Source organism: Nerophis ophidion, linkage group LG01 (assembly GCF_033978795.1).
Source record: "Nerophis ophidion isolate RoL-2023_Sa linkage group LG01, RoL_Noph_v1.0, whole genome shotgun sequence".
NCBI classification, from domain to species: Eukaryota; Metazoa; Chordata; class Actinopteri; order Syngnathiformes; family Syngnathidae; genus Nerophis; species Nerophis ophidion.
In genome coordinates, this window is record NC_084611.1 from 53,815,633 (window position 1) to 53,841,042 (window position 25,410).

Genomic DNA, 25,410 nt, shown 5'->3' on the forward strand with positions numbered 1-25,410 from the left:
ATTGTAGATGATGGACTAATATTTGTGCGAGGAAATCAACTGCAAAAACTAAATACTGTATTTTTCGGACTATATGTCGCAGTTTTTTTCATAGTTTGGCCGGGGGTGCCACTTCTACTCAGGAGCGACTTATGTGTGAAATTATTAACACATTACTGTAAAATATCAAATAATATTGTTTAGCTCATTCACGTAAGAGACTAGACGTATAAGATTTCATGGGATTTATCGATTAGGAGTGACAGATTGTTTGGTAAACGTATAGCATGTTGTATATGTTATAGTTATTTGAATGACTTGCCATAATATGTTACGTTAACATACCAGGCACCTTCTCAGTTGGTTATTTATGTGTCATATAACGTACACTTATTCAGCCTGTTGTTCGCTATTCTTTATTTATCTTAAATTGCCTTTCAAATGTCTATTCTTGGTGTTGGGTTTTATCAAATAAATTTCCCCCAAAAATGCGACTTATACTCCAGTGCGACTTATATATGTTTTTTTCCTTCTTTATTAGGCATTTTCGGCAGGTGCGACTTATACTCCGAAAAATGCTATAATCGTTGCATTAAAATACGTTTGAGCTGCCTCCGGTGCTAACGAATTCCTGATACATTTGAACGTTTTTATGTTGTATGTAAGACTCTGGCACATCTGTTTGATATGTTTTTTAAAGCCAAGTGTTGGATCTAAAATGACACCCCGGTAACGATATTCACTAACATTTTGTATTATTTCCTTATTAACCGTTATATGTGGAAAGGATGATATTTTATATTTGTTTACAAAATATATTTTTTTATCAATTCATGGTACATGGAAAGTCAACTTTTGAACCACGACTGTATCTAAATGAACATTGAGACATTCCAGACCATTGTTTCTTAATATTTGTAAACTGTACCTTTCTTGGCAAGAGGAGAGTTGAGGACGTGTAAAGCATGGAATCCGGTCTTCTTCAGTTTGATGCTGTCCAAAGGTGTCGGGCGAGACACATTCCATATTCGCAACACTCCGACCTGGGAATCTGACAATAAAACACGAGAGCGCGTCAACCATGGAAATTCATTCATACAACATCAAGTTGATTAAGGCGGTGTTTACCTCCAGTAATGAACATGCCTGGGGCGGAGGGAACCCAAGCCAGACACTGAACTGACGCGGCAGATGAGGGGAAGCAGAAGGACGTGATGCAAGCCAGGGCCTCGCTGTCCACCAGTCTTATACCGTTATTGAGGTTGGAAACTGTGAAAGAGTCACCTTGTTTTGTTTTGTCCGTCATTTGAAAATATGTTACAATCGTCATCACTCCTGCTATGACGCCGTTCATAAATATACCCACAATGTCGCTGAAAAATGAACACTCGGATGTTAAGACAGCTATCACAAAGGCAAAACCTGACAAAGACAACGAGGCGTATTAAAGCATCGACATGCCCTTGAGCAAGGCACAGAAGTCATTATGTTTCCATTTTCGTCCCAAAGTGTTGTGTAGGTTCTGATAATCAGCATCCATCCATCCATCCATTTTCTACCGCTTGTCCCTTTTGGAGTTACGGGGGGTTGCTGGAGCCTATCTCAGCAGCATTCAGGCGGAAGGCGGTGTACACCCTGGACAAGTCGAAACCTCATCGCAGAGCCAACACAGACAGACAGACAGACAACATTAACACACTAGGGCCCATTTAGTGTTGCCAATCAACCTATCCCCAGGTGCATGTCTTTGGAAGTGGGAGGGGCCTATCCCCTGTTGCATGTCTTTGGAAGTGGGAGGGGCCTATCCCCTGTTGCATGTCTTTGGAGGTGGGAGGGGTCTATCCCCTGGTGCATGTCTTTGGAAGTGGGAGGGGCCTATCCCCAGGTGCATGTCTTTGGAGGTGGGAGGGGTCTATCCCCTGGTGCATGTCTTTGGAAGTGGGAGGGGCCTATCCCCAGGTGCATGTCTTTGGAGGTGGGAGGGGTCTATCCCCTGGTGCATGTCTTTGGAAGTGGGAGGGGCCTATCCCAGGTGCATGTCTTTGGAGGTGGGAGGGGTCTATCCCAGGTGCATGTCTTTGGAGGTGGGAGGGGCCTATCCACAGGTGCATGTCTTTGCAGGTGGGAGGGGTCTATCCCCTGGTGCATGTCTTTGGAAGTGGGAGGGGCCTATCCACAGGTGCATGTCTTTGGAGGTGGGAGGGGTCTATCCCCAGGTGCATGTCTTTGGAAGTGGCAGGAAGCCGGAGTACCCAAATAAATAACAAATGAGCAAAAATTTGTGATGAAAAAAAAAAAAAAACTGACCATTTTACACCAATAACTCAGGGTGTATAAATTTTAAAAATCAACATTAGGAATGTAAAAAAAAACAAAAAAAAAAACAGCAAAAATTCGTAATGTAATGACAACAAACCTGACAATTTTATAGTAATAACTTTAAAAAAACAACTGTAAGAATGTTAAAAAAATAAAAATAAAACAGCTAAAATTAAAACAGCCAATTCCATCCATCCATCCATTTTCTACCACTTGTCCTGTTCGGGGTCCCTGGAGCCTATCTCAGCTGCATTCAGGCAGAAGGCAAGGTACACCCTAGACAAGTGGTTCTCAAATGGGGGTACGCGTATCCCTGGGGGTACTTGAAGGTATGCCAAGAGGTACGTGAGATTTTTTTTTAATATTATAAAGATAGCAAAAATTCAAAAATCCTTTATGAATATATTTATTTAATAATTCTGCAACAAAATATGAACGTAAGTTCATAAACTGTGAAAAGAAATGCAACAATGCAATATTCAGTGTTGACAGCTAATTTTTTTGTGGACATGTTCCATAAATATTGATGTTAAAAATGTATTTTTTTTGTGAAGAAATGTCTAGAATTAAGTTCATGAATCCAGATGGATCTCTATTACAATCCCCAAAGAGGGCACTTTAAGTTGATGATAACTTCTATGTGTAGAAATCTTTATTTAGAATTGAATCACTTGTTTATTTTTCACACCCTGGACAAGTCACCACCTCATCACAGGGTCAACTGACAATTATATACTAATAATTCAGGGGTGTCCAAATGGGAAAAAAAACATCAGTAAGAATGTTAAAAAAAATTAAAATAAATGAATAAAAGTTTTTTTAAAAACTGCTAAAATTACAACTGACAATTATATACTTACAATTCAGGGGTGTCCCAAAAAAATAAAAAAAACAGTAAGAATGTACCCTCCCCCCCAAAAAAAGAGCTAAAATTTGTGATGTAATGAGAAAAAAACCTGACAGTTTTATACTAATAACTCAGGGTGTCCAAATTAAAAAAAATCAACATTAAGAATGTAAAAAAACAATTGTAATCTTATGACAACAAACCTGACAATTTTATAGTAATAACTTAAAAAAACAACAACAGTAAGACTGTTAAAAAAAATAAAAATAAAACAGCTAAAATTACAACTGATGAGTCCATTCGTCCTTTTTTTTACCGCTGGCGTAGGAGCCTATCTCAGCTGCATTCGGGTGGAAGGTGGTGTACACCCTGGACAAGTCGCCACCTCATCGCAGGGCCAACTGACAATATATACTAATAATTCAGAGATGTCCAAATAAAATAAAATAAAAACATCAGTTAGAATGTTAAAAAAAAACTAAAATAAAAAACATGAGCAAAAATTTGTGATGTAAAGCAAAAAAACTGACAATTTTATAGTAATAACTCAGGGTGTCCAAATTTTAAAAAAACAACAACAGTAACAATGTTAAAATAAATAATTAAATTTAAAAAAATGCTAAAATTACAACTGACAATTATATACTTACAATTCAGGGGTGTACAAAAAAAAAACAGTAAAGAATGTACCCCCCCCCTCCCAAAAAAAGAGCAAAAATAATGAGAAAAAAAACCTGACAATTTTATACTAATAACTCAGGGTGTCCAAATTCAAAAAATCAACATTAAGAACGTAAAAAAAAAAAAAAAAAAGCTAAAGTTTGTGATGTAATGACAAAAAACCTGACAATTTTATACAAATAACTCAGGGGTGTCCAAACTGGAAAAAAACAAAAGTAAAAATGTTTAAAAAAAATAAAATAAAACAACTAAAATTACAACTGACAATTATATACTAATAATTCAAGGGTGTCCAAATAAAAAAATGAACAACAGTAAGAATGTTCAAAAAAAAGAAAAAAAAATTAAAAACGAGCAAAAGTTTGTGATGTAATGACAGATAAACTGACAATTTTATAGTAAGACCTCAGGGGTGTCCAAACTTAAAAAAAACAACAACAGTAAGAATGTTAAAAAAAAAAAAAAAAACTGCTAAAATTACAACTGACAATTATATACTTACAATTCAAGGGTGTCCATAAAAAAACAACAGGAAGAATGTATGCCCCAACCCCCCCCCAAAAAAGAGCAAAAATGTGTAATCTAATGAGAGAAAAACTGACAATTGTATGCTAATAAGTTCCAGTAAAAGAGACTTTAGGTGCTCCAGGATACCAAAACATTTCAGACAATTCCACGCTCCCAACATTGTGGGAACAGTTTGGAGCGGGCCCCTTCCTCTTCCAATGTGACTGTGCACCAGTGCGCAAAGCAAGGTCCTTAAAGACGTGGATGAACTTGACTGGCCTGCACAGAGTCTTAGCCTGAACACGATAGAACACCTTTGGGATGATTTAGAACAGAGACTGAGAGCCTGGGCTTCTCGACTAACATCAGTTTGTGACCTCACAGATGCGCTTTTGGAAGAATGGTGGAAAATTCCTACAAACACACTCAGCAACCTTGTGGACAGCCTTCCCAGAAGAGTTGAAGCTGTAATAGCTGCAAAAGGTGGACCCACATCATATTGAACCCTATGGGTTAGGAATAGGATGGGTTTCAAGTTCATATGTGAGTCAAGGCAGGTGGCCAAATACTTTTGGCAATATAGGCTACTCAGTGGCCTAGTGGTTAGAGTATCCGCCATGACATCGGTGGGTTATGAGTTCAAACCCCGACAGAGTCATACCAAAGACTATAAAAATGGGACCCATTACCTCCCTGCTTGGCACTCAGCATCAAGGGTTGGAATTGGGGGTTAAATCACCAAAAAATGATTCCCGGGCACAGCCACCGCTGCTGCTCACTGCTCTCTTCACCTCCCGCGGGTGAACAAGGGGATAGGTCAAATGCAGAGGAGCAGTTCCATTGGCAGCAAAACAGGATTAGAGCATAATACTACCACCACCATGCATGACGGTAGGAATTTTGTGTTCCTGGGATTAAAGGATTAAAGGCCTCACCTCTTGGGCGCGGTTGGGGGTTCCAACAGGACAATGACCACCAAACAAACGTCAAAAGTGGTAAAGGAATGGCTATATCGGGCTAGAATGAAGGTTTCAGAATGGCCTTCCCAAAAGTCCTGACGTAAACGTGTGGACAATGCAGAAGAAATAAGTCCATGTCAGAAAACCAACACATTTAACTGAACTGCACCAATTTTGTCAAGAAGAGTGGTCCAAAATTCACTTTACATTGCCACATTACCACTTTTGACGTGTGTTTGGGGTCATTGTCCTGTTGGAACACCCAACTGCGCCCAAGACCCAACCTCCGGACTGATGATTTTAGGTTGTCCTGAAGAATTTGGAGGTAATCCTCCTTTTTCATTGTCCCATTTACTCTCTGTAAAGCACCAGTTCTATTGGCAGCAAAATAGGCCCAGAGCATAATACAACCACCACCATGCTTGACGGTAGGGGTGGTGTTCCTACGACTAAAGGCCTCACGTTTTCTGCTCCAAACATATTGCTGGGCATTGTGGCCAAACAGCTCCATTTTTGTTTCATCTGACATCCCATGGACAAATATAAGACCTTATAGAGGAAAGTTAAACATAGTCAATGTCATGATCCGTGGTCCGGATCATGTTTCTGTACTTTCTGTTAGTTTTGGACTACTTTAGTTCCTGTTTGTGACACTTCTGAGTTTGGTTTGGTTTGGTTGCCATGACTGCTTATTGTTTTCTCAGTAAAGCACCAGTTATATTGGCAGCAAAACAGGCCCAGAGCATAATACTACCACCACGATGCATGACAGTAGGGGTGGTGTTCCTGGGATTAAAGGATTAAAAACCTCACCTTTTGGGTGCGGTTGGGTGTTCCAACGGGACAATGACACCAAACACACGTCAAAAGTGGTAAAGGAATGGCTCAATCAGGCTCGAAATAAGGTTTTAGAATGGCCTTTCCCAAAGTCCTGACTTAAACGTGTGGACAATGCTGAAGAAACAAGTCCATGTAAGAAAACCAACAAATTTAGCTGAACTGCACCAATTTTGTCAAGAGGAGTGGTCAAAAATTCAACCAGAAGCTTGCCAGAGTTGTAGAAATGATTGGAAACTCAAGACAGCCATGACATTACGCCCTTTACAAGTGCATGTCAACTTTTTGATCGCGACCGCAAATGTGAGCCAGATACGTTTTTTAAAGAATATTCCCAACCTAACAAATAGTCTGTCGACAGGGCGTCCCATTCAAGAGCGCTGACGGGGTCCTCCTCATCCGTCCCCTCTAAAGACTCAGGACGCAACACGTGCTTCTGACTCTTGCATCCTACACATTGGAAGAAAGAGGAATGAATGATAATGTGTGTTCACAAATTATAATTATTTTGCCAGCACCAGGACAAAAACAGAAATGTGGGGGACACATCAGTACCTGGCTGAAAAATAGACAAACTTCCATCTGTGTGTCCAAATACGAGCCTTCCCTTTTTAGTGGGGTGCCATCTGAAGATACATATATCCGACAAGAAGGAGTGGGCCTCTTTATGTACCGTGACCCCCTGGTCGGAGTTCCCATAGACCCAAATGTGCAGCGGCCCACGCTGGGAGACAAACGCCACCCCGTCAGTGGAGTTCCAGCACCAACTGACCGCCGCGGGAACGCCTGAAAGGGAAGGCCTTGACGTGACTGCGTCCGCAATACAACATCATACGACACGTACCTTTGGTGTTTTCTAGTCGCGCTATGGCCTTTTGCTCCGCTACGTTCCACACGATGAGCAGGTTGTCGGCGGAGGCTGATGCAAAGAGATCGGGGTTGTCTGGACACCAACTGATGGCTGTGATGGTCTTCTTGTGTTCCGACATGATGGACTTCAGCTTGAACTCATTGTACTGCTGGTCCAACTTCAAGAGACGGGTGGAAATGGTCAGACGTGATTAATGATACCTAAGCATGTTTGTTTATTACAAATCCCGTTTCCATATGAGTTGGGAAATTGTGTTAGATGGAAATATAAATGGAATACAATGATTTGCAAATCCTTCTCAACCCATATTCAGTTGAATGCACTACAAATACAAAATATTAATTAACTAAAATAATATAATAATTAACTTGGAATTTCATGGCTGCAAGATGTGCCAAAGTAGTTGGGAAGGGCATGTCCACTACTGTGTTACATCACCTTTTCTTTTAACAACACTCAATAAACGTTTGGGAACTGAGGAAACTAATTGTTGAAGCTTTGAAAGTGGAATTCTTTCCCATTCTTGTTTTATGTAGAGCTTCAGTCGTTCAACAGTCCGCTGTCGTATTTTACGCTTCATAATGGGCCACACATTATCGATGGGAGACAGGTCTGGACTGCAGGCGGGCCAGGAAAGTACCCACACTCTTTTTTTACGAAGCCACGCTGTTGTAACATGTGCTGAATGTGGCTTGGCATTGTCTTGCTGAAATAAGCAGGGGCGTCCATGAAAAAGACAGAGCATATGTTGAAAAAGATGGCAGTATATGTTATTGCAAAGCCTGTATGTACCTTTCAGCATTAATAGTGCCTTCACAGATGTGTAAGTTACCCATGCCTTGGGCACTAATGCACCCCCATACCATCACAGATGCTGGCTTTTGAACTTTGCGTCGATAACAGTCTGGATGGTTCGCTTCCCCTTTGGTCCGGATGACACAATGTCGAATATTTCCAAAAACAATTTGAAATGTGGACTCGTCAGACCACAGGACACTTTTCCACTTTGCATCAGTCCATCTTAGATGATCTCGGGCCCAGAGAAGCCGGCGGCATTTCTGGATGTTGTTGATAAATGGCTTTTGCTTTGCATAGTAGAGCTATAAATTGCACTTACTGATGTAGTGACCAACTGTATTTAGTGACAGTGGTTTTCTGAAGTGTTTTCTGAGCCCATGTGGTGATATCCTTTAGAGATTGATGTCGGTTTTTGATACAGGGCCGTCTGAGGCATCGAAGGTCACGGTCATTCAATGTTGGTTTCCGGCCATGCCGCTTACGTGGAGTGATTTTTTCAGATTCTCTGAACTTTTTGATGATATCATGGACCGTAGATGTTGAAATCCCTAAATTTCTTGCAATTGCACTTTGAGAAACTTAAACTGTTTGCATTTTGTGGAAAGCTGCTTTTATACCCAATCATGGCACCCAACTGTTCAGAATTATCCTGCACACCTGTAGGATGTTCCAAATAAGTGTTTTGATGAGCATTCCTCAACTTTATCAGTATTTATTGCCACCTTTCCCAACTTCTTTGTCACTTGTTGCTGGCATCAGATTCTAAAGTTAATGATTATTTGCACACAAAAAAATGTTTATCAGTTTGAACATCAAATATGTTGTCTTTGTAGCATATTCAACTGAATATGGGTTGAAAAGTATTTACAAATCAGTGTATTTCGTTTATATTTACATCTAACACAATTTCCCAACTCATATGGAAACAGGGTTTGTAAATCATGTTGCCTTTGAGCTGGCGGCATACATTACCATTTTTCACTAATGAACAATGGTGTGCACACACACTCACACGGTTTACCTGGTAGATGTATATTGCGAGTGTGGCACAGTAGGCAAAGCGGTCTCCACTCGCGGCACAGACGTCGTTGTTCCAGGGCTGGCAGCCTGCTGCCAGCAAACCCACCTGCTTCACCTTGGTCATGTTCGCCTGCACACATAAAAACATGATGAAAGGAGAGTTACGGTTTCCTAGACTTCTTGTGAGTCATTTAAAGTCCTGGCTTAGTAGGTGTACTGTAAATGTTTTTTGGGACGAACAATCCGGGGTCTTTGTTGTGGTATTTTAGGCTTCATATTGCGCCACACATTTTTGATGGGTCTGGACTACAGGCAGGCCTGTCTAATACCCGCACTCTTTCACTATAACACCAGGCTGTTGTAAAGCGTGGCTTGGCGTTGTCTTGGTGAAATAAGCAGGGGCGTCCATTATAACGTCGCTTAGAAGTATGTGCCTTTCAGCATTAATGGTGCCTTCACAGATGTGTCAGTTACCCATGCCTTGGGCACTAATACACCCCCATATCATCACAGATGCTGGCTTTTGAACTTTGCGCCTATAACAATCCGGATGGTTCTTTTCCTCTTTGTTCCGGAGGACACAACATCCACAGTTTCCCAAAACCAATTTGAAATGTGGACTCGTCAGACCACAGAACACTTTTGCACTAGTCCATCTTAGATGAGCTCAGGCCTAATGAAGCCGGTGGCGTTTCTGGGTGTTGTTGGTAAATGGCTTTGGCTTTGCATAGTAGTGTTTTAACTTGCACTTACAGGTGTAGAGACCCACTGTAGTTACTGAAAGTGTTTTTTTAAAGAGTGCCTGAGCCCATGTGGTGATATCCTTTAAACACTGATGTCGCTTTTTGATGAAGTACCACCTGAGGGTTCAAAGGTCCATAATATAATCGCTTCAAGTCGTGATTTCTGCAGATTCTCTGAAACTTTTGATGATATTACGGAAAGTAGATGGTTAAATCCCTAAATTCCTTGCAATAGCTGGTTGAGAAATGTTGTTCTAAACTGTTCAATGATTTGCTCAGGCATTTGTTGACAAAGTGGTGACCCTCGCCCCGTCCTTGTTTGTGAAGGACTGAGCATTTCATGGAAGCTACTTTCATACCCAATCGTGGCACCCACCTGGTCCCAATTAGCCTGTTCACCTGTGGGATGTTCCAAATAAGTGTTTTGATGAGCATTCCTTAACTTTCTCAGTCTTTTTTTGCCACTTGTGTCAGCTTGTTTGAAACATGTTGCAGGCATCAAATTCCAAATGAGCTAATACTTGCAAAACAAAATTTTCCAGTTCGAACGATAAGTATTGCTTCAATTTGTGTTTTATCTTTGACAATGTGTTTTACCTGCTACATGCTACTTAGCTGTGTACTTTTAGCTATAGTTTTGTTTTTAGTATTTACTAATTATTTAATTTTTTTGTAAAGCGTAGACATAGTGCATGGTGTATAGCAGTGTCAACCATAAATCATAAAGCATAATATCAATAAAGCTTTCTGTTAGATTTTAACCTACAGCAGGCAATACGTAATACAGAAAATGGTAAATTGTTGTCTTTTTTTGTTGTTGTTGTTGTCCTGTCCAGCTTCTCAGGCAAATCATACAGTTGATGTAGATGCCCATATCGGCTGTTCAGATAAACTTTACAAAAGAGAAGTGTAGGATATTTATCTTGTTGCCTTATTTGTATTTGACTTTATTAAATGTATTTATATTATCATTTGGTGCAGCCAGGCCGGAGCAGGAGGGGATAAAAAGAGAAAAAAAGGAAGACAGAGGGGGAAAGTGTGGGGACAAGAGGGGGATAAGACAGAGAGACAAAAACATCAACAGCAAACACAACAATAACAACAAAAACAACAACAATAGAACAACACCAGCACATATGATATGTACAAATATGATCATAAAAGTGATAGCATACAAGCAGTTAGCGAAATAAATAATAATACAGAAATTACAATGAGCATTTTTGCACTACCAATGGAGCAATACAAATACCAATAGAAATAGCGCTATTGATAATGGACAATAACAATAATTTACCTCTAGTATCAACAATAGTTTTTTTTTTTCAATTTCTTTTTATTGACATCCAGCATCAGACATTCCTATCCATTAGGATTTAGGGGGCCGTCTACGGAACAGATGCCAGCGGTGTGATCGGAAACGCAGATGCCGAGCGGGTGTTAAAAACAAAGCAAAAGGCTAATCCCCACAGAACACCACTTCCCTCCATCCTGAAGCCGGATTTAAAAAGAAGACACGAGCCTACTGGCCTAGGTAAGGAGTCAGTTAAGTTAGAACAAGTTTTTTCTGCTTTGATTGTTTCAGAGTTGGACATGCGTTCTACTGAAGTGGCAAATTATGATGCGTTCCGTTTATCACAGCACCAAGCAACTATCGGAACATGCGTTCTACTGATGTGGCAAACTATGATGCGTTCAGTTTATCAAAGCACCAAACAAACAATCGGAAAATTCCCGTCGTATCAATTCCTAGATATGGTCGTAATTATATTAAGTGCACTGAGCATAATAAACACAACATTATTGATATTGCTACTGCGGATATTTTGATCAAAAATTCTCTGAAACAGTACACTACCTATAATATAGGTTTTTTTAACATAAGATAATTGTCTCCTAAAACGTTGTTAGTTAATGAGGTCATCAGAGACAACAATTTTAACATCATCGGTCTCAGCGAAACCTGGCTTAAACCAGACCACTTTTTTGCGCTAAATGAGGCATCTCCTCCTAAGTATACATATGCGCATATTGCCCATCCCCTTAAAAGGGGTGGGGGGATCGCACTAATATACAACAAAAACTTTAACCTTAGTCCTAACATAAATAATCAATATAAATCGTTTGAGGTGCTTACTATGAGGTCTGTCACACCGCTGCCTCTATACCTGGCTGTTATCTACCGCCCCCAGGGCCCTATTCGGACTTTATCAATGAATTCTCAGAGTTCGTTGCTGATTTAGTGACGCACGCGGATAATATAATTATACTGGAGGACTTTAATATCCATATGAATACCCCATCGGACCCACCGTGCGTAGCGCTCCAGACTATAATTGATAGCTGTGGTTTTACACAAATAATAAATTAACCCACGCATTGCAACGGTAATACGATAGACCTAGTGCTTGTCAGTGTATCACCGTTTCCTAAGTTACGATACTACCGTATACTAAAGTATTGTCCGATCATTACCTTATAAAATTTGAGGTTCAGACGCGTGTTCGTCAAACTAATAATAATAATAACTGCTATAGCAGCCGCAACATTAATATGGCCACAACGACAACTCTTAATGGCACCAATACCAAAGTATGTGGGCTCTATTGATAACCTCACTAACAACTTTAACAACGCCCTGCGCGAAACCATTGATAACATAGCACCGCTAAAGTTAAAAAAGGCTCCAAAAAAGCGTACCCCATGGTTTACAGAAGAAACTAGAGCTCAGAAATTATTATGTAGAAAGCTGGAACGCAAATGGCGCACGACTAAACTTGAGGTGCACCATCAAGCATGGAGTGATGGTTTAATAACTTGTTAACGCATGCTTACCTTAGCTAAAGCTAAATATTACTCAAATCTCATCCACCTTAATAAAAACAATCCTAAATTTTTGTTTTGTACGGTAACATCGCTAACCCAACAAGGGACCCCTTCCAATAGCTCCACCCACTCAGCAGATGACTCTATGCAATTCTTTAATAAGAAAATTGAAGTCATTAAAAAGGAGATTAAAGACAATGCGTCCCAGCTACAACTGGGTTGTATTAACACAGATACGACTGTATATACGGCGGATACTCCATCCATCCATCCATCATCTTCCGCTTAGCCGAGGTCGGGTCGCGGGGGCAGCAGCCTAAGCAGGGAAGCCCAGACTTCCCTCTCTCCAGCCACTTCCTCTAGCTCTTCCCGGGGGATCCCGAGGCGTTCCCAGGCCAGCCGGGAGACATAGTCTTCCCAACGTGTCCTGGGTCTTCCCCGTGGCCTCCTAACAGCTGGATGTGCCCTAAACACCTCCCTAGGGAGGCGTTCGGGTGGCATCCTGACCAGATGCCCGAACCACCTCATCTGGCTCCTCTCGATGTGGAGGAGCAGCGGCTTTACGTTGAGTTCCTCCCGGATGGCAGAGCTTCTCACCCTATCTCTAAGGGAGACCCCCGCCACCCGGCGGAGGAAACCCATTTCGGCCGCTTGTACCCGTGATCTTATCCTTTCGGTCATGACCCAAAGCTCATGACCATAGGTGAGGATGGGAACGTAGATCGACCGGTAAATTGAGAGCTTTGCCTTCCACCTCAGCTCCTTCTTCACCACAACGGATCAGTACAACGTCCGCATTACTGAAGACGCCGCACCGATCCGCCTGTCGATCTCACGATCCACTCTTCCCCCACTCGTGAACAAGACTCCTAGGTACTTGAACTCCTCCACTTGGGGCAGGGTCTCCTCCCCAACCCGGACATAGCACTCCACCCTTTTCCGGGCGAGAACCATGGACTCGGACTTGGAGGTGCTGATTCTCATTCCGGTCGCTTCACACTCGGCTGCGAACCGATCCAGTGAGAGCTGAAGATCCCGGCCAGATGAAGCCATAAGGACTACATCATCTGCAAAAAGCAGAGACCTAATCCCGTGGCCACCAAACCGGAACCCCTCAACGCCTTGGCTGCGCCTAGAAATTCTGTCCATAAAAGTTATGAACAGAATCGGTGACAAAGGACAGCCTTGGCGGAGTCCAACCCTCACTGGAAACGTGTCAGACTTACTGCCAGCAATGCGGACAAAGCTCTGACACTGATCATACAGGGAGCGGACTGCCACAATAAGACAGTCCGATACCCCATACTCTCTGAGCACTCCCCACAGGACTTCCCGAGGGACACGGTCGAATGCCTTCTCCAAGACTTGGAGAAGGCATACGGCGGATACTGCCCTCCAAAATAGTTTCTCTCATTTTGAGGAAATAACATTAGAGGAATTGTTACAACGTGTAAATGGAATGAAACAAACAACATGTTTAATTGACCCTCTTCCTGGGAAACTTATCAAGGAGCTCTTTGTATTATTAGGTCCATCAGTGCTAAATATTACAAACTTATCACTTTCCTCGGGCGCTGTTCCCCTAGCATTCAAAAAAACGGTTATTCATCCTCTCCTTAAAAGACCTAACCTCGATCCTGACCTCATGGTAAACTACCGACCGGTGTCTCACCTTCCCTTTATTTCAAAAATCTCGAAAAAATTGTTGCGGAGCAGTTAAATGAACACTTAGCGTCTAACAATCTATGTGAAACCTTTCAATCCGGTTTCAGGGCAAATCACTCTACTAAGACAGCCATCGCAAAAATGACTAATGATCTATTGCTAACGATGGATTCTGATGCGTCATCTATGTTGCTGCTCCTCGATCTTAGCGTTGCTTTCGATACCGTGGATCATAATATTTTATTAGAACGTATCAAAACAGGAATTGGTATGTCAGACTTAGCCCTGTCTTGGTTTAACTCTTATCTTACTGATAGGATGCAGTGCGTCTCCCATAACAATGTTACCTCGGACTATGTTAAGGTAACATGTGGAGTTCCCCAGGGTTCGGTCCTTGGCCCTGCACTCTTCAGCATCTACATGCTGCCGCTAGGTGACATCATACGTAAATACGGTGTTAGCTTTCACTGTTATGCTGATGACACCCAACTCTACATGCCCCTAAAGCTGACCAACATGCCGGATTGTAGTCAGCTGGAGGCGTGTCTTAATGAAATCAAACAATGGATGTCCGCTAACTTTTTGCAACTCAACGCCCAAAAAACGGAAATGCTGATTATCGGTCCTGCTAGACACAGACCTCTATTTAATAATACAACTTTAACATTTGACAACCAAACAATTAAACAAGGCGACTCGGTAAAAAATCTGGGTATTATATTCGACCCAACTCTCTCCTTTGAGCCACACATTAAAAGCGTTACTAAAACGGCCTTCTTTCATCTCCGTAATATGGCTAAAATTCGCTCCATTCTGTCCACTAAAGACACTGAGATCATTATCCATGCGTTTTTTACGTCACGCCTCGGTTAATGTAACGTATTATTTTCGGATCTCCCCATGTCTAGCATTAAAAGATTACAGTTGGTACAACAAAATGCGGCTTGTTAGACTTTTGACAAGAACAAGAAGGTTTGATCACATTACGCCTGTACTGGCTCACCTGCACTGACTTCCTTTGCACTTAAGATGTGACTTTAAGGTTTTACTACTTACGTATAAAATACTACACGGTCTAGCTCCAGCCTATCTTGCCGATTGTATTGTACCATATGTCCCGGCAAGAAATCTGCGTGCAAAGGACTCCGGCTTATTAGTGATTCCCAAAGCCCAAAAAAAGTCTGCGGGCTATAAAGCGTTTTCCATTCGGGCTCCAGTACTCTGGAATTCCCTCCCGGTAACAGTTTGAGATGCCACCTCAGTAGAAGCATTTAAGTCTCACCTTAAAACTCATTTGTATACTGTAGCCTTTAAATAGACTCCCTTTTTAGACCAGTTGATCTGCCGTTTCTTTTCTTTTTCTCCAATGTCCCACTCTCCCTTGTGGAGGGGGTCCGGTCCGATGGCCATGGATGAAGTACTGGCTGTCCAGAGTCGGGACCCAGGATGGACCGCTCGCCTGTGTATCGGCTGGGGACATCTCGGCGCTGCTGATCCGCCTCCGCTTGGGATGGTTTTCTGCTGGCTCCACTGTGGACGGGACTTTCGCTGCTGTGTTGGATCCGCTTTGGACTGGACTCTCGCGGCTGTGTTGGATCCACTATGGATTGAACTTTCACAGTATCATGTTGGACCTGCTCGACGTCCATTGCTTTCGGTCCCCCTAGAAGGAGGGGGGGGGGGGGGGGTTGCCCACATATGTGGTCCTCTCCAAGGTTTTCATAGTCATCATTATCACCGACGTCCCACTGGGTGTGAATTTTCCTTGCCCTTATGTGGGCCTACCGAGGACGTCGTAGTGGTTTGTGTTGTGGTTTGTGCAGCCCTTTGAGACACTAGTGATTTAGGGCTATACAAGTAAACATTGATTGATTGATTGATTGATTATCCATTATATATGCATGCATCATATATCTATTGTCTGCCCCTAAATGTCAATATATTTTTTGTTTACATCCCAACGATGCCGCTCCTGACACCCCCCACCACCCGCAAAAAAGGAAAAAAAAGCAAGAAAACAAAACAAAGTAATAATATTTACAGATAAATTAATTTAAAATAATATATAAAAATAACATTATTCATAAATTAATACTTATAATAATAATAATCAAGAAAAAACATAAATAATACAGATATTTAATAATAATTATATATACTGTATATATATATATATATATATATATATATATATATATATATATATATACATACATATAGACATAGGGAGTAATCTTTTTTTTTAAACAGTACAATCACTACTTCAAGGAAATAAATTCAGGCTGGTGGGGTGTGACATAATTGACCGAGTTTTCCCAGTGTGAAGTAAATTCCTCCAATTTTTAATTAATAAAAGCACTTGTCTTCTCTATTTTGAAAAATGTCTATTGTGATTTCCATCCATTTCGTCAAAGTTGGGCTCTCCTGGGATATCCATTTCCTAATAGTAGTCTTTTTACAAGCCACTAGTAGGATATGTTTATCTTTTTTCAGCCAATCCTGATGTACGTGTCCAAAAAAACAAGAGTCTTACTTTCCAGGGGTATTTCACATTTGAAAATATCCTTTAGAGCTTGGTGTATCTCTTTCCAATAATCTTTTATGGCAAAGCAGTCCCAGAAAACATGGTAGTGGTTTGCGTTTAGGTTCCCACAATTTCTCCAACATACAGGGGGAGTTATCATAGTGAGACTTCTGAGAAGGCATAATAAAAAATCTGATCAATCATTTCCAGCCAAACTCCCTCCATTTGGGTGAGGTGGTACAAGTCCATTGATATTTCGATGTTATTGTCCATTCTTCCTCCGATATAGTTATCCCTCCTTCCTTCTCCCATTTTTTTGAATTAATAAAGTTGAGTATGATTTCAGATTCAACAGACCCTTATACCAGCATGAAACGGTTCTCTCAATAGTGTCCGAATTATTATTTTGTAAACAATTCGATCAAACATATGCTTGTCTTCATAACAAAATGCCGCAACTGCAAATATCCATAGAAGTCCTGGTTTTCTAATAAATGTGTCCTTTTAATAGATTCAAAACTAAACAGTTTTTATCTTTCATTACACTACATAAAGCTGTTATACCCTTAGATATCCAGTCCTTGAATCTTGAGTCTAATTAACTAGGCGATTGCAAATTGTTCTTTCCGTGCAACAAAAATAGCCCAATGTGTTTATTGCCTTTAAATTTGTATTGAAATATTTTTTTAAATTGTTCATGGAGTCCAATAGGAACCACGTGTGTCGAAATATGTTTTGTTAAAATAATGCCAAAAATTATTTATAGGTTTTTTGTGGTCCTCTTTATTTTGAAAAGTATCTAAAAGTATTGATTGATTGATTGGTACCAGAACCAAAATATTGGTATCGGGACAACCCAAGTACAAAGGAAAGGTATAGCGGTGGCATAGCTTGGTTGGTAGAGTGGCCGTGCCAGCAACTTGAGGGTTCCGGGTCGATCCCTGCTTCTGCCATCCTAGTCACTGCCGTTGTGTCCTTGGGCAAGACACTTTACCCACCTCGCTCCCAGTGCCACCCACACTGGTTTAAAAATGTGACTTAGATATTGGGTTCCACAATGTAAAGCGCTTTGAGTCACTAGAGAAAAGCGCTATATAAATATAATTCACTTCACTTCACTTCAATAGTTGATCTACTTATGTTTACTTATTTTTGTCTACGATATTAATCTCCAAAGAGGAATTCCTCTGTGCACGGTACAAAACAGCGACCTCACTTGTTGCAGGAATGCAAGATGAGACGACAGAGGGGAGAGGATTGCTTTAATCTGAGCAGTGATTGGCTAGGATTCTGCTTAGCTCCTGATTAACGTGACAATAGGGAATGTTCTGCAACAACAGTAGAAACATACCCTATGTTTCTGTGTTTCAGTTTCTTTTTGTTTATTGTGGTGTTGTTCGGTTTATATTGTTTGATTCTTTCATCTGCATGAGTATGTATGATAATTCACTATGTAATGTTTTCCTTAACTTAAAACATGTTTAGAATGGATGTATTGCATTAACTGGTGTGGGCCCATGCATTTTACTTGCAGCAGGCTTTTCAGCACCATGGACAGCATCCTCATATGCAGTTTTTCATGCGTTTTAAATCTTCATGGAATTAATGTTTTAGTCTGTCCCTTAGAATGTTTATTTTTAATTACCCAAGAGATTCTGTAGAAATATTTAACCAGCTAACACTTTAAAAAACAATAAAAATGTATTTCTGTAAAGCTTGTGCAATAGTCTGTGATCAAACAATCTACAGCACAACTACTTTAGTGGGAAACGTTTCTTGAAAGTTAAGGACTGAGTAGGGAACCTCTTCCTTTAATATCATTCTTATCCCGAGAACCAGCATTCTCTGTATTGAAAATTTTTTTGTATTTGGTCTATTTATTTTGTCAGAGTTATTACACATTTCAGGAAAAAAATTGCTTGATTATGCAAAATACAAGTGTCCATAAAGTGTGTAACGGTACAAGTCATACCTTAATTTTGGTTAATTTTTATTACATTTTTTGTGTTTAAATGAATAACTTTTTGTCCAATCCAAACCGCATTTTTCCGTAAACAAAGTATCAGTAGTGTACTAAATACAAGACTTTTCTTAAGTTAACAGTAACTAAAAACACATTGGTTAAGTTTGAAGTAATGTCACCTTTAATTCACCTATTTTGCTGACATTTAGGCGATTGTTTTGATTATATTATAATTGCAATATTTGGATGCCAACGCCCCCCACGACCCCAAAAGGGAATAAGTGGTAGAAAATGGATGGATGGATGGCAATAAATGAACGTGTTGTGGCAGTTGCAGATGTCACCAATGTGGCGGTTTGAGCAAACACTCGATTGCTTTCCCCAACACTTTTTTAACTGTAAACTGCCAACATAACAATGCTAAACAGTAAAAGCTTAAAGTTTAATGATTTTTTTGAATACTCTGAGATAAAGTTAATTGCGTGATCGGTGCTTCTCACCAGTGGTAATGGCAAGCGGTGACCAAAATTGCAGATTTTTTTATTTTTATTATTACTCAAATAGCCTGTATTTAATCAAAAATACATTAAAGTGCAGCTTGAATTTGAGGCAGTGCAAAATAACAACATGTGATAACATAAAAGAAGTTCAATGGTCATTTCAGGAAAACATTTTTACCCACAAATTGTGGACGAAAACTTATTTTGCCACTCAAAAGTGCATGTTATATTTGAGGAGTTGAATTTAAGCAGACCCGAAAATCAAAAGTGTGATTATATAAACTAAAAAAAATATGTTTTCCTTCTGATTACCTCAGTAGGTACATTTAATATCAATAGTTATTCATTTAATATCATTCTTATCCTGAGAACCAGCATTCTCTGTATTGGACATTTGTCTTTGGTCTATTTATTTTGTCAGAGTTACACATTTCAGGAAAAAAAATAGCTTGATTAAAAATACATGTGTCCATAAGGGGTGTAACGGTCAGTTGGTACCTCAATTGTTGGACCATGATTTTGGTTTATTGTTAGAACATTCTTTGTGTTTAAGAGGAATAACTTTTTGTCCGATCCAAGACTATTCTTAAGTTAACAGTAACTAAAAACACATTAGTTAAGTATGTAGTTATGTTATCTTTGATTCGGCTATTATGCTTTTTTGTAAGAAAAGTGAAGAGTTTGGGAACAACAGCAACTCAGCCACAAAGTGGTAGGCCACATAAACTGACAGAGAGGGGTCAGAAGATGCTGAAGCGCATAGTGCAAAGATTTCGCCGACTTTCTACACAGTCAGTTGCTACAGAGCGCTAAACTTCATGTAAACTTCCAATTAGCCCACGTACAGTACGCAGAGAGCTTCATGGAATGGCTTTCAGTTGCATCTAAGCCATACATCACCAAGTCCAATGCAAAGCGTTGGGTGCAGTTGTGTAAAGCACGTCGCCACTGGACTTTACAGCAGTAAGGACGCCTTCTCCGGAGTGATGAATCACTTCTTTTCCATCTGGCAATCTGATGGACGAGTCTGGCTTTGGAGGTTGCCAGGAGAACAGTACATTTCGGACTGAGTTGTGCCGAGTGTGAAATTTGGTGGAGGAGGAATCATGGTGTGGGGTTTTTAAGGAGTTGGGCTTGTGAAAGGAACTTTCAATGCTCAAGGATACCAACACATTTTGGACAATTCCATGCTCCCAGCCTTGTGCCAACAGTTTGTAGCAGGCCCCCCTTCCTCTTCCAACATGACTGTGCACCAGTGCACAAAGCAAGGTCCATAAAGACATGGATGAACTTAACTGGCCTGCACAGAGTCTTGAACTTAACTGGCCTGCACAGAGTCTTGACCTGAACCCGACAGAACACCTATTGAACCCTATGGGTTAGGAATGGGACGGCACTTTAAGTTCATATGTGAGTCAAGGCAGTTGGCCAAATACTTTTGGCAATATAGTGTATCTTAGACCTTTGATTCTCAAACTGTGGTATGTCTACCACTAGTCAGAGTATGTTTGACTAAACAAGTCGCATTACAGTCGTTTGAACTTTTGACGTTGGTTTTTTAACCAAAACAAGCTGTCCAAATAGAAATCTAAACATACTCCATCTCCTAAACTTACAATAAAACATGCTTTTATTTTGTTAAAGTGTAATTTTGCGGCTTTATTTGAGGCACTGTGCAGTTCCTTTCTTGCGGTGTTTAGTGACTCTATAAGACGCACTCAACGGTGGAAAAAACGTTTGAAAAAAATTGACAAAACGACCGAAAATATAACCAATTATCCACATTTTGTCAAATTATTTATTAGCTTTGGACTAAAAATAATGGAAAAATTATTACTTTTATGTGAAGTATATCAACTGTTGTGGCTGCCTCCGTCGTATTGTTTGTAATCTCTGCACTTATGCCTGTGCTTTTAGATTTAGGCAAACTTTATTAAACCACTATCATCCATTATTACACCCAAAATTTGGTTTGTTTTACTCTTTCAACGTCCACTCCGTCTAGTTGTACAAACCCTGTTTCCATACGAGTTGGGAAATTGTGTTGGATGTAAATATAAACGGAATACAATGATTTCAATTAATTCAACCCATATTCAGTTGAATATGCTACAAAGACAACATATTTTATGTTCAAACTGATAAACATTTTTTTTTGCAAATAATCCTTAACTTTAGAATTTGATGCCAGCAACACGTGGCAAAGAAGTTGGGAAAGGTGGCAATAAATACTGATAAAGTTGAGGAATGCTCATCAAACACTTATTTGGAACATCCCACAGGTGTGCAGGCTAATTGGGAACAGGTGGGTGCCATGATTGGGTATAAAAACAGCTTCCCAAAAAATGCTCAGTCTTTCACAAGAAAGGATGGGGCGAGGTACACCCCTTTTCCACAACTGCGTGAGCAAATAGTCAAACAGTTTAAGAACAACGTTTCTCAAAGTGCAATTGCAAGAAATGTAGGGATTTCAACATCTACGGTCCATAATATCATCAAAAGGTTCAGAGAATCTGGAGAAATCACTCCACGTAAGCGGCATGGCCAGAATCCAACATTGAATGACCGTGACCTTCCATCCCTCAGACGGCACTGTATCAAAATCTGACATCAATCTCTAAAGGATATCACCACATGGGCTTAGGAACACTTCAGAAAACCACTGTCACTAAATACAGTTTGTCGCTACATCTGTCCGTGCAAGTTAAAGCTCTACTATGCAAAGCGAAAGCCATTTATCAACCACAGCCAGAAACGCCGCCGGCTTCTGTGGGCCTGAGATCATCTAAGATGGACTGATGCAAAGTGGAAAAGTGTTCTGTGGTCTGACGAGTCCACATTTCAAATTGTTTTTGGAAATATTCAACATCGTGTCATCCGTACCATAGGGGAAGCGAACCATCCAGACTGTTATTGACGCAAAGTTCAAAAGCCAGCATTTATGATGGTATGGGGGTGTATTAGTGCCCAAGGCATGGGTAACTTACACATCTGTGAAGGCACCATTAATGCTGAAAGGTACATACAGGTTTTGGAATAACATATGCTGCCATCTAAGCGCCGTCTTTTTCATGGACGCCCCTGCTTATTTCAGCAAGACAATGCCAAGCCACATTCACCATGTGTTACAACAGCGGGGCTTCGTAAAAAAAAAAAAATAATGCAGGTACTTTCCTGGCCTGCCTGCAGTCCAGACCTGTCTCCCATAGAAAATGTGTGGCACATTATGAAGCGTAAAATACGACAGCGGAGACCCCGGACTGTTGAACGACTGAAGTTCTACATAAAACAAGAATGGGAATGAATTCCACTTTCAAAGCGTCAACAATTAGTTTCCTCAGTTACCAAACGACTGTTGTTAAAAGAAAAGGTGATGTAATCCAGTGGTGAACATGCCCTTTCCCAACTACTTTGGCACGTGTTGCAGTCATGAAATTCTAAGTTAATTATAAATTTGCAAAAAAAATAAATCAAGTTTATGAGTTTGAACATCAAATATATTGTCTTTGTATTGCATTCAATTGAATATGGGTTGAAAAGGATCTGCAAATCATTGTATTTTGTTTATTTATAAATGGTTTATTTCTATAGGCTAGTAAGGTAAAGTGTTGTACCTGACAACTTACGGCTACCTTGCTTCTGCAGCCTTCATCAGAGGTGTCACGTGATGAAGGCTGCAGACGCAAAGTAGCCGAAACTTGTCAGGTACAAAACTTTACCTTACTAGCTTATATAAATCAACCATTTATAAATACACGTCAGTAGGCTAAATGAACCTATTCAACGTATTCCGTTTATATTTACATCTAACACAATTTCCCAACTCATATGGAAATGGGGTTTGTATTTGTGTTTGACTTTCTCTTCTGCTACCATTACCTTAGATTTACAGAGATTATAGGATGCTTCACGCACAGCATAAAATGTTTGGTGCGCAAAATGAGACATGGAAGAGTGGCATAAAACACGTCTTTCTGTGGCAGCGTCTGAGAAAGTTATACATGTAAACAAACGGTGATGAGTTCAAGGATCATTAAATTTCCATCCATCCATTCATCCATCTTCAACCGCTTATCCGGAATCGGGTCGCGGGGACAACAGCTCCAGCAGAGACCCCCCCAGACTTCTTCCCTCTCCAGAGCCACATTAGCAACTTCCTCCTGGTGGATCCCGAAGCGTTCCCAGGCCAGAGAGGAGGTGTAATCCCCGAATCTGGTCCTTGGCCTGCCGCGGGGTCTCCTCCCAGTGGGACGTGCAATGAGGATCTCCCGAGGGAGACGCTCGTAAGGCATCCGCACAACGCGAACCTCCCGAGGGAGACGCTCGTGAGGCATCCGCACGAGATGTCCGAACCACCTATGTAGGCTCCTTTCCAAGCGAAGGAGCAGCGGCTCTACTCCGAGTCTCTCTCAGGTGACTGAACTTCTCACCCTATCTCTAAGGGAAATGCCAGTCACCCTTCTGAGAAAACTCATTTCCGCCACTTGTATCCGCAATCTTACTCTTTCGGTCATGACCCACACTTCATGACCATATGTGAGAGTAGGAATGTAGATAGCTCGGTAGACCGAGAGCTTTGCCTTTTGGCTCAGCTCTTGTTTCGTCACAACAGTGCGGCAGAGAGACTGCAATACTGCCCCAGCTGCTCCGGTTCTCCGGCTGATTTCCTTCTCCATCGTTCCCTCACTCCTGAACAAGACCCTGAGATACTTAAACTCCTCCACCTGGGACAGATTCTTGTTTCTCTACCTGGACTGTACAAACCATTGGTTTCCTGCTGAAAAACCATGGCCTCAGATTCGTAGAGGCTGATCCTGATTCCAGCCGCTGAACACCCGGCTGCGAACCGATCCAGTGAGAGCTGAAGCTCACGAACCGAAGGTGCCATCAGGACCACGTCATCTGCAAACAGCAGTAACGCAACCTTTAGCCCCCCCGAGACGTATACCCTCTCCGCCATGGTCACGACTCTGCCTAGAAATACTGTCCATGAAAGTCACAAACAAGATAGGTGACAGAGCGCAGCCCTGGCGGAGACCAACCACTACTGGAAACGGATCGGACTTACATCCAAGCACCCGGACACAACTCTCGCTTTGGTTGTACAGAGATTGGAAGGCCCTCAGCAGGGTTCCCCTCACCCCGTACTCCCTCAGCACCTCCCACAAGATCTCCCGGGGGACCCGGTCATACGCCTTCTCCAAATCCACAAAGCATATGACTGGATAGGCAAACTCCCAGGCCTTCTCCAGGATTCCCGCAAGAGTTGAGAGCTGGTCAGTTGTTCCGCGACCAAGACAGAATCCATATTGCTCCTCTTGAATCTGAGGTTTGACTATCGGCCGGACCTCCTTTCCAGTACCTGGGCGTAAACTTTCCCAGGGAGGCTGAGTAGTGTGATACCCCTGTAATTAGCACACACCTTCTGGTCCCCATTTTTGAATAGGGGAACCGCCACTCCCTCGGCACTGTCCCAGACTTCCACGCAATGTTGAAAAGGCGTGTCAACCAAGATCTTTTTCCATTTTCACACATCTCTGAAAAAGGTCCAGGGATCCACTGGGGTGTTTTTTGTATATCCATCTCTTTGATTTGTTTATTTCTTCTGTTATTATTTGTCTTATCTTTTCTTATCATTTTCTCTCCTGGAAAAAACGCAGACTACTTCTCATATTTGTCTTCTTTCCGGGTTGTTATGAAAGACTTGTAAAAGTTTTCCAGAATTTTTGCGGTTTGAGCATTTTCACAGACAGAAAAACTAACAAGGCACATACGCTATATTGCCAAAAGTATTTGGCCACCTGCCATCCCATGGAATTGTCCAAAATGTTTTGGGAACCTGGTGCTTTCAAAGTTCCTTTCACTGGAACTATGGGGCCAAGCCAAGCCCAACTCTTGAAAAACCAACCCCACGCCATAATTTCTCCTCCACCAAATTTCACACTCGGCACAATGTAGTCTGAAATGTAGCGTTCTCCTGGCGACCTCCAAACCCAGACTGGTCCACTAGATTGCCAGATGGAAAACCGTAATTCATCACCCCAGAAAAGGCGTCTCCACTGCTCTAGAGTTCAGTGGTGAAGTGCTTTACACCACTGCATGTAATAATTGGAAGGTCACATGAAGTTTGGAGCTCCGTTGCAACTGAAAGTCTTTGCACAATGCGCTTCAGCATCCGCTGACCCCTCTCTGGCCTGCCACTTGGTGGCTGAGTTGCTGTTGTTCCCAAAATCCTCACTTTTCTTATAATAAAGTAAACTTTGGAATATTTAGGAGCAAGGAAATTTCACGACTGGATTTGTTGCACAGGTTGCATCCTGCGCCAGTTTCATGCTGGAAATGACTAAGAGCGGCCCATTCTTTAACAAAAG

The 25,410-nt window shown here is 41.2% G+C and overlaps 1 protein-coding gene across 1 annotated transcript in view; it reads right to left on the minus strand.

Moving 5' to 3' along the window:
* wdr17 (WD repeat domain 17) overlaps positions 1–25,410 on the minus strand; it is a 105,348-nt gene that overhangs the window by 78,192 nt on the left and 1,746 nt on the right. Inside the window, exons 2-7 of the mRNA XM_061907280.1 lie at positions 8,820–8,948; positions 6,974–7,157; positions 6,685–6,915; positions 6,469–6,579; positions 1,108–1,248; positions 908–1,030 (exon numbers count right to left, since the gene is read on the minus strand). Of these exons, the coding sequence (XP_061763264.1) occupies positions 908–1,030; positions 1,108–1,248; positions 6,469–6,579; positions 6,685–6,915; positions 6,974–7,157; positions 8,820–8,942 (913 nt within the window). The 5' untranslated portion in view covers positions 8,943–8,948. The remainder of the gene's footprint in view (positions 1–907; positions 1,031–1,107; positions 1,249–6,468; positions 6,580–6,684; positions 6,916–6,973; positions 7,158–8,819; positions 8,949–25,410) is intronic.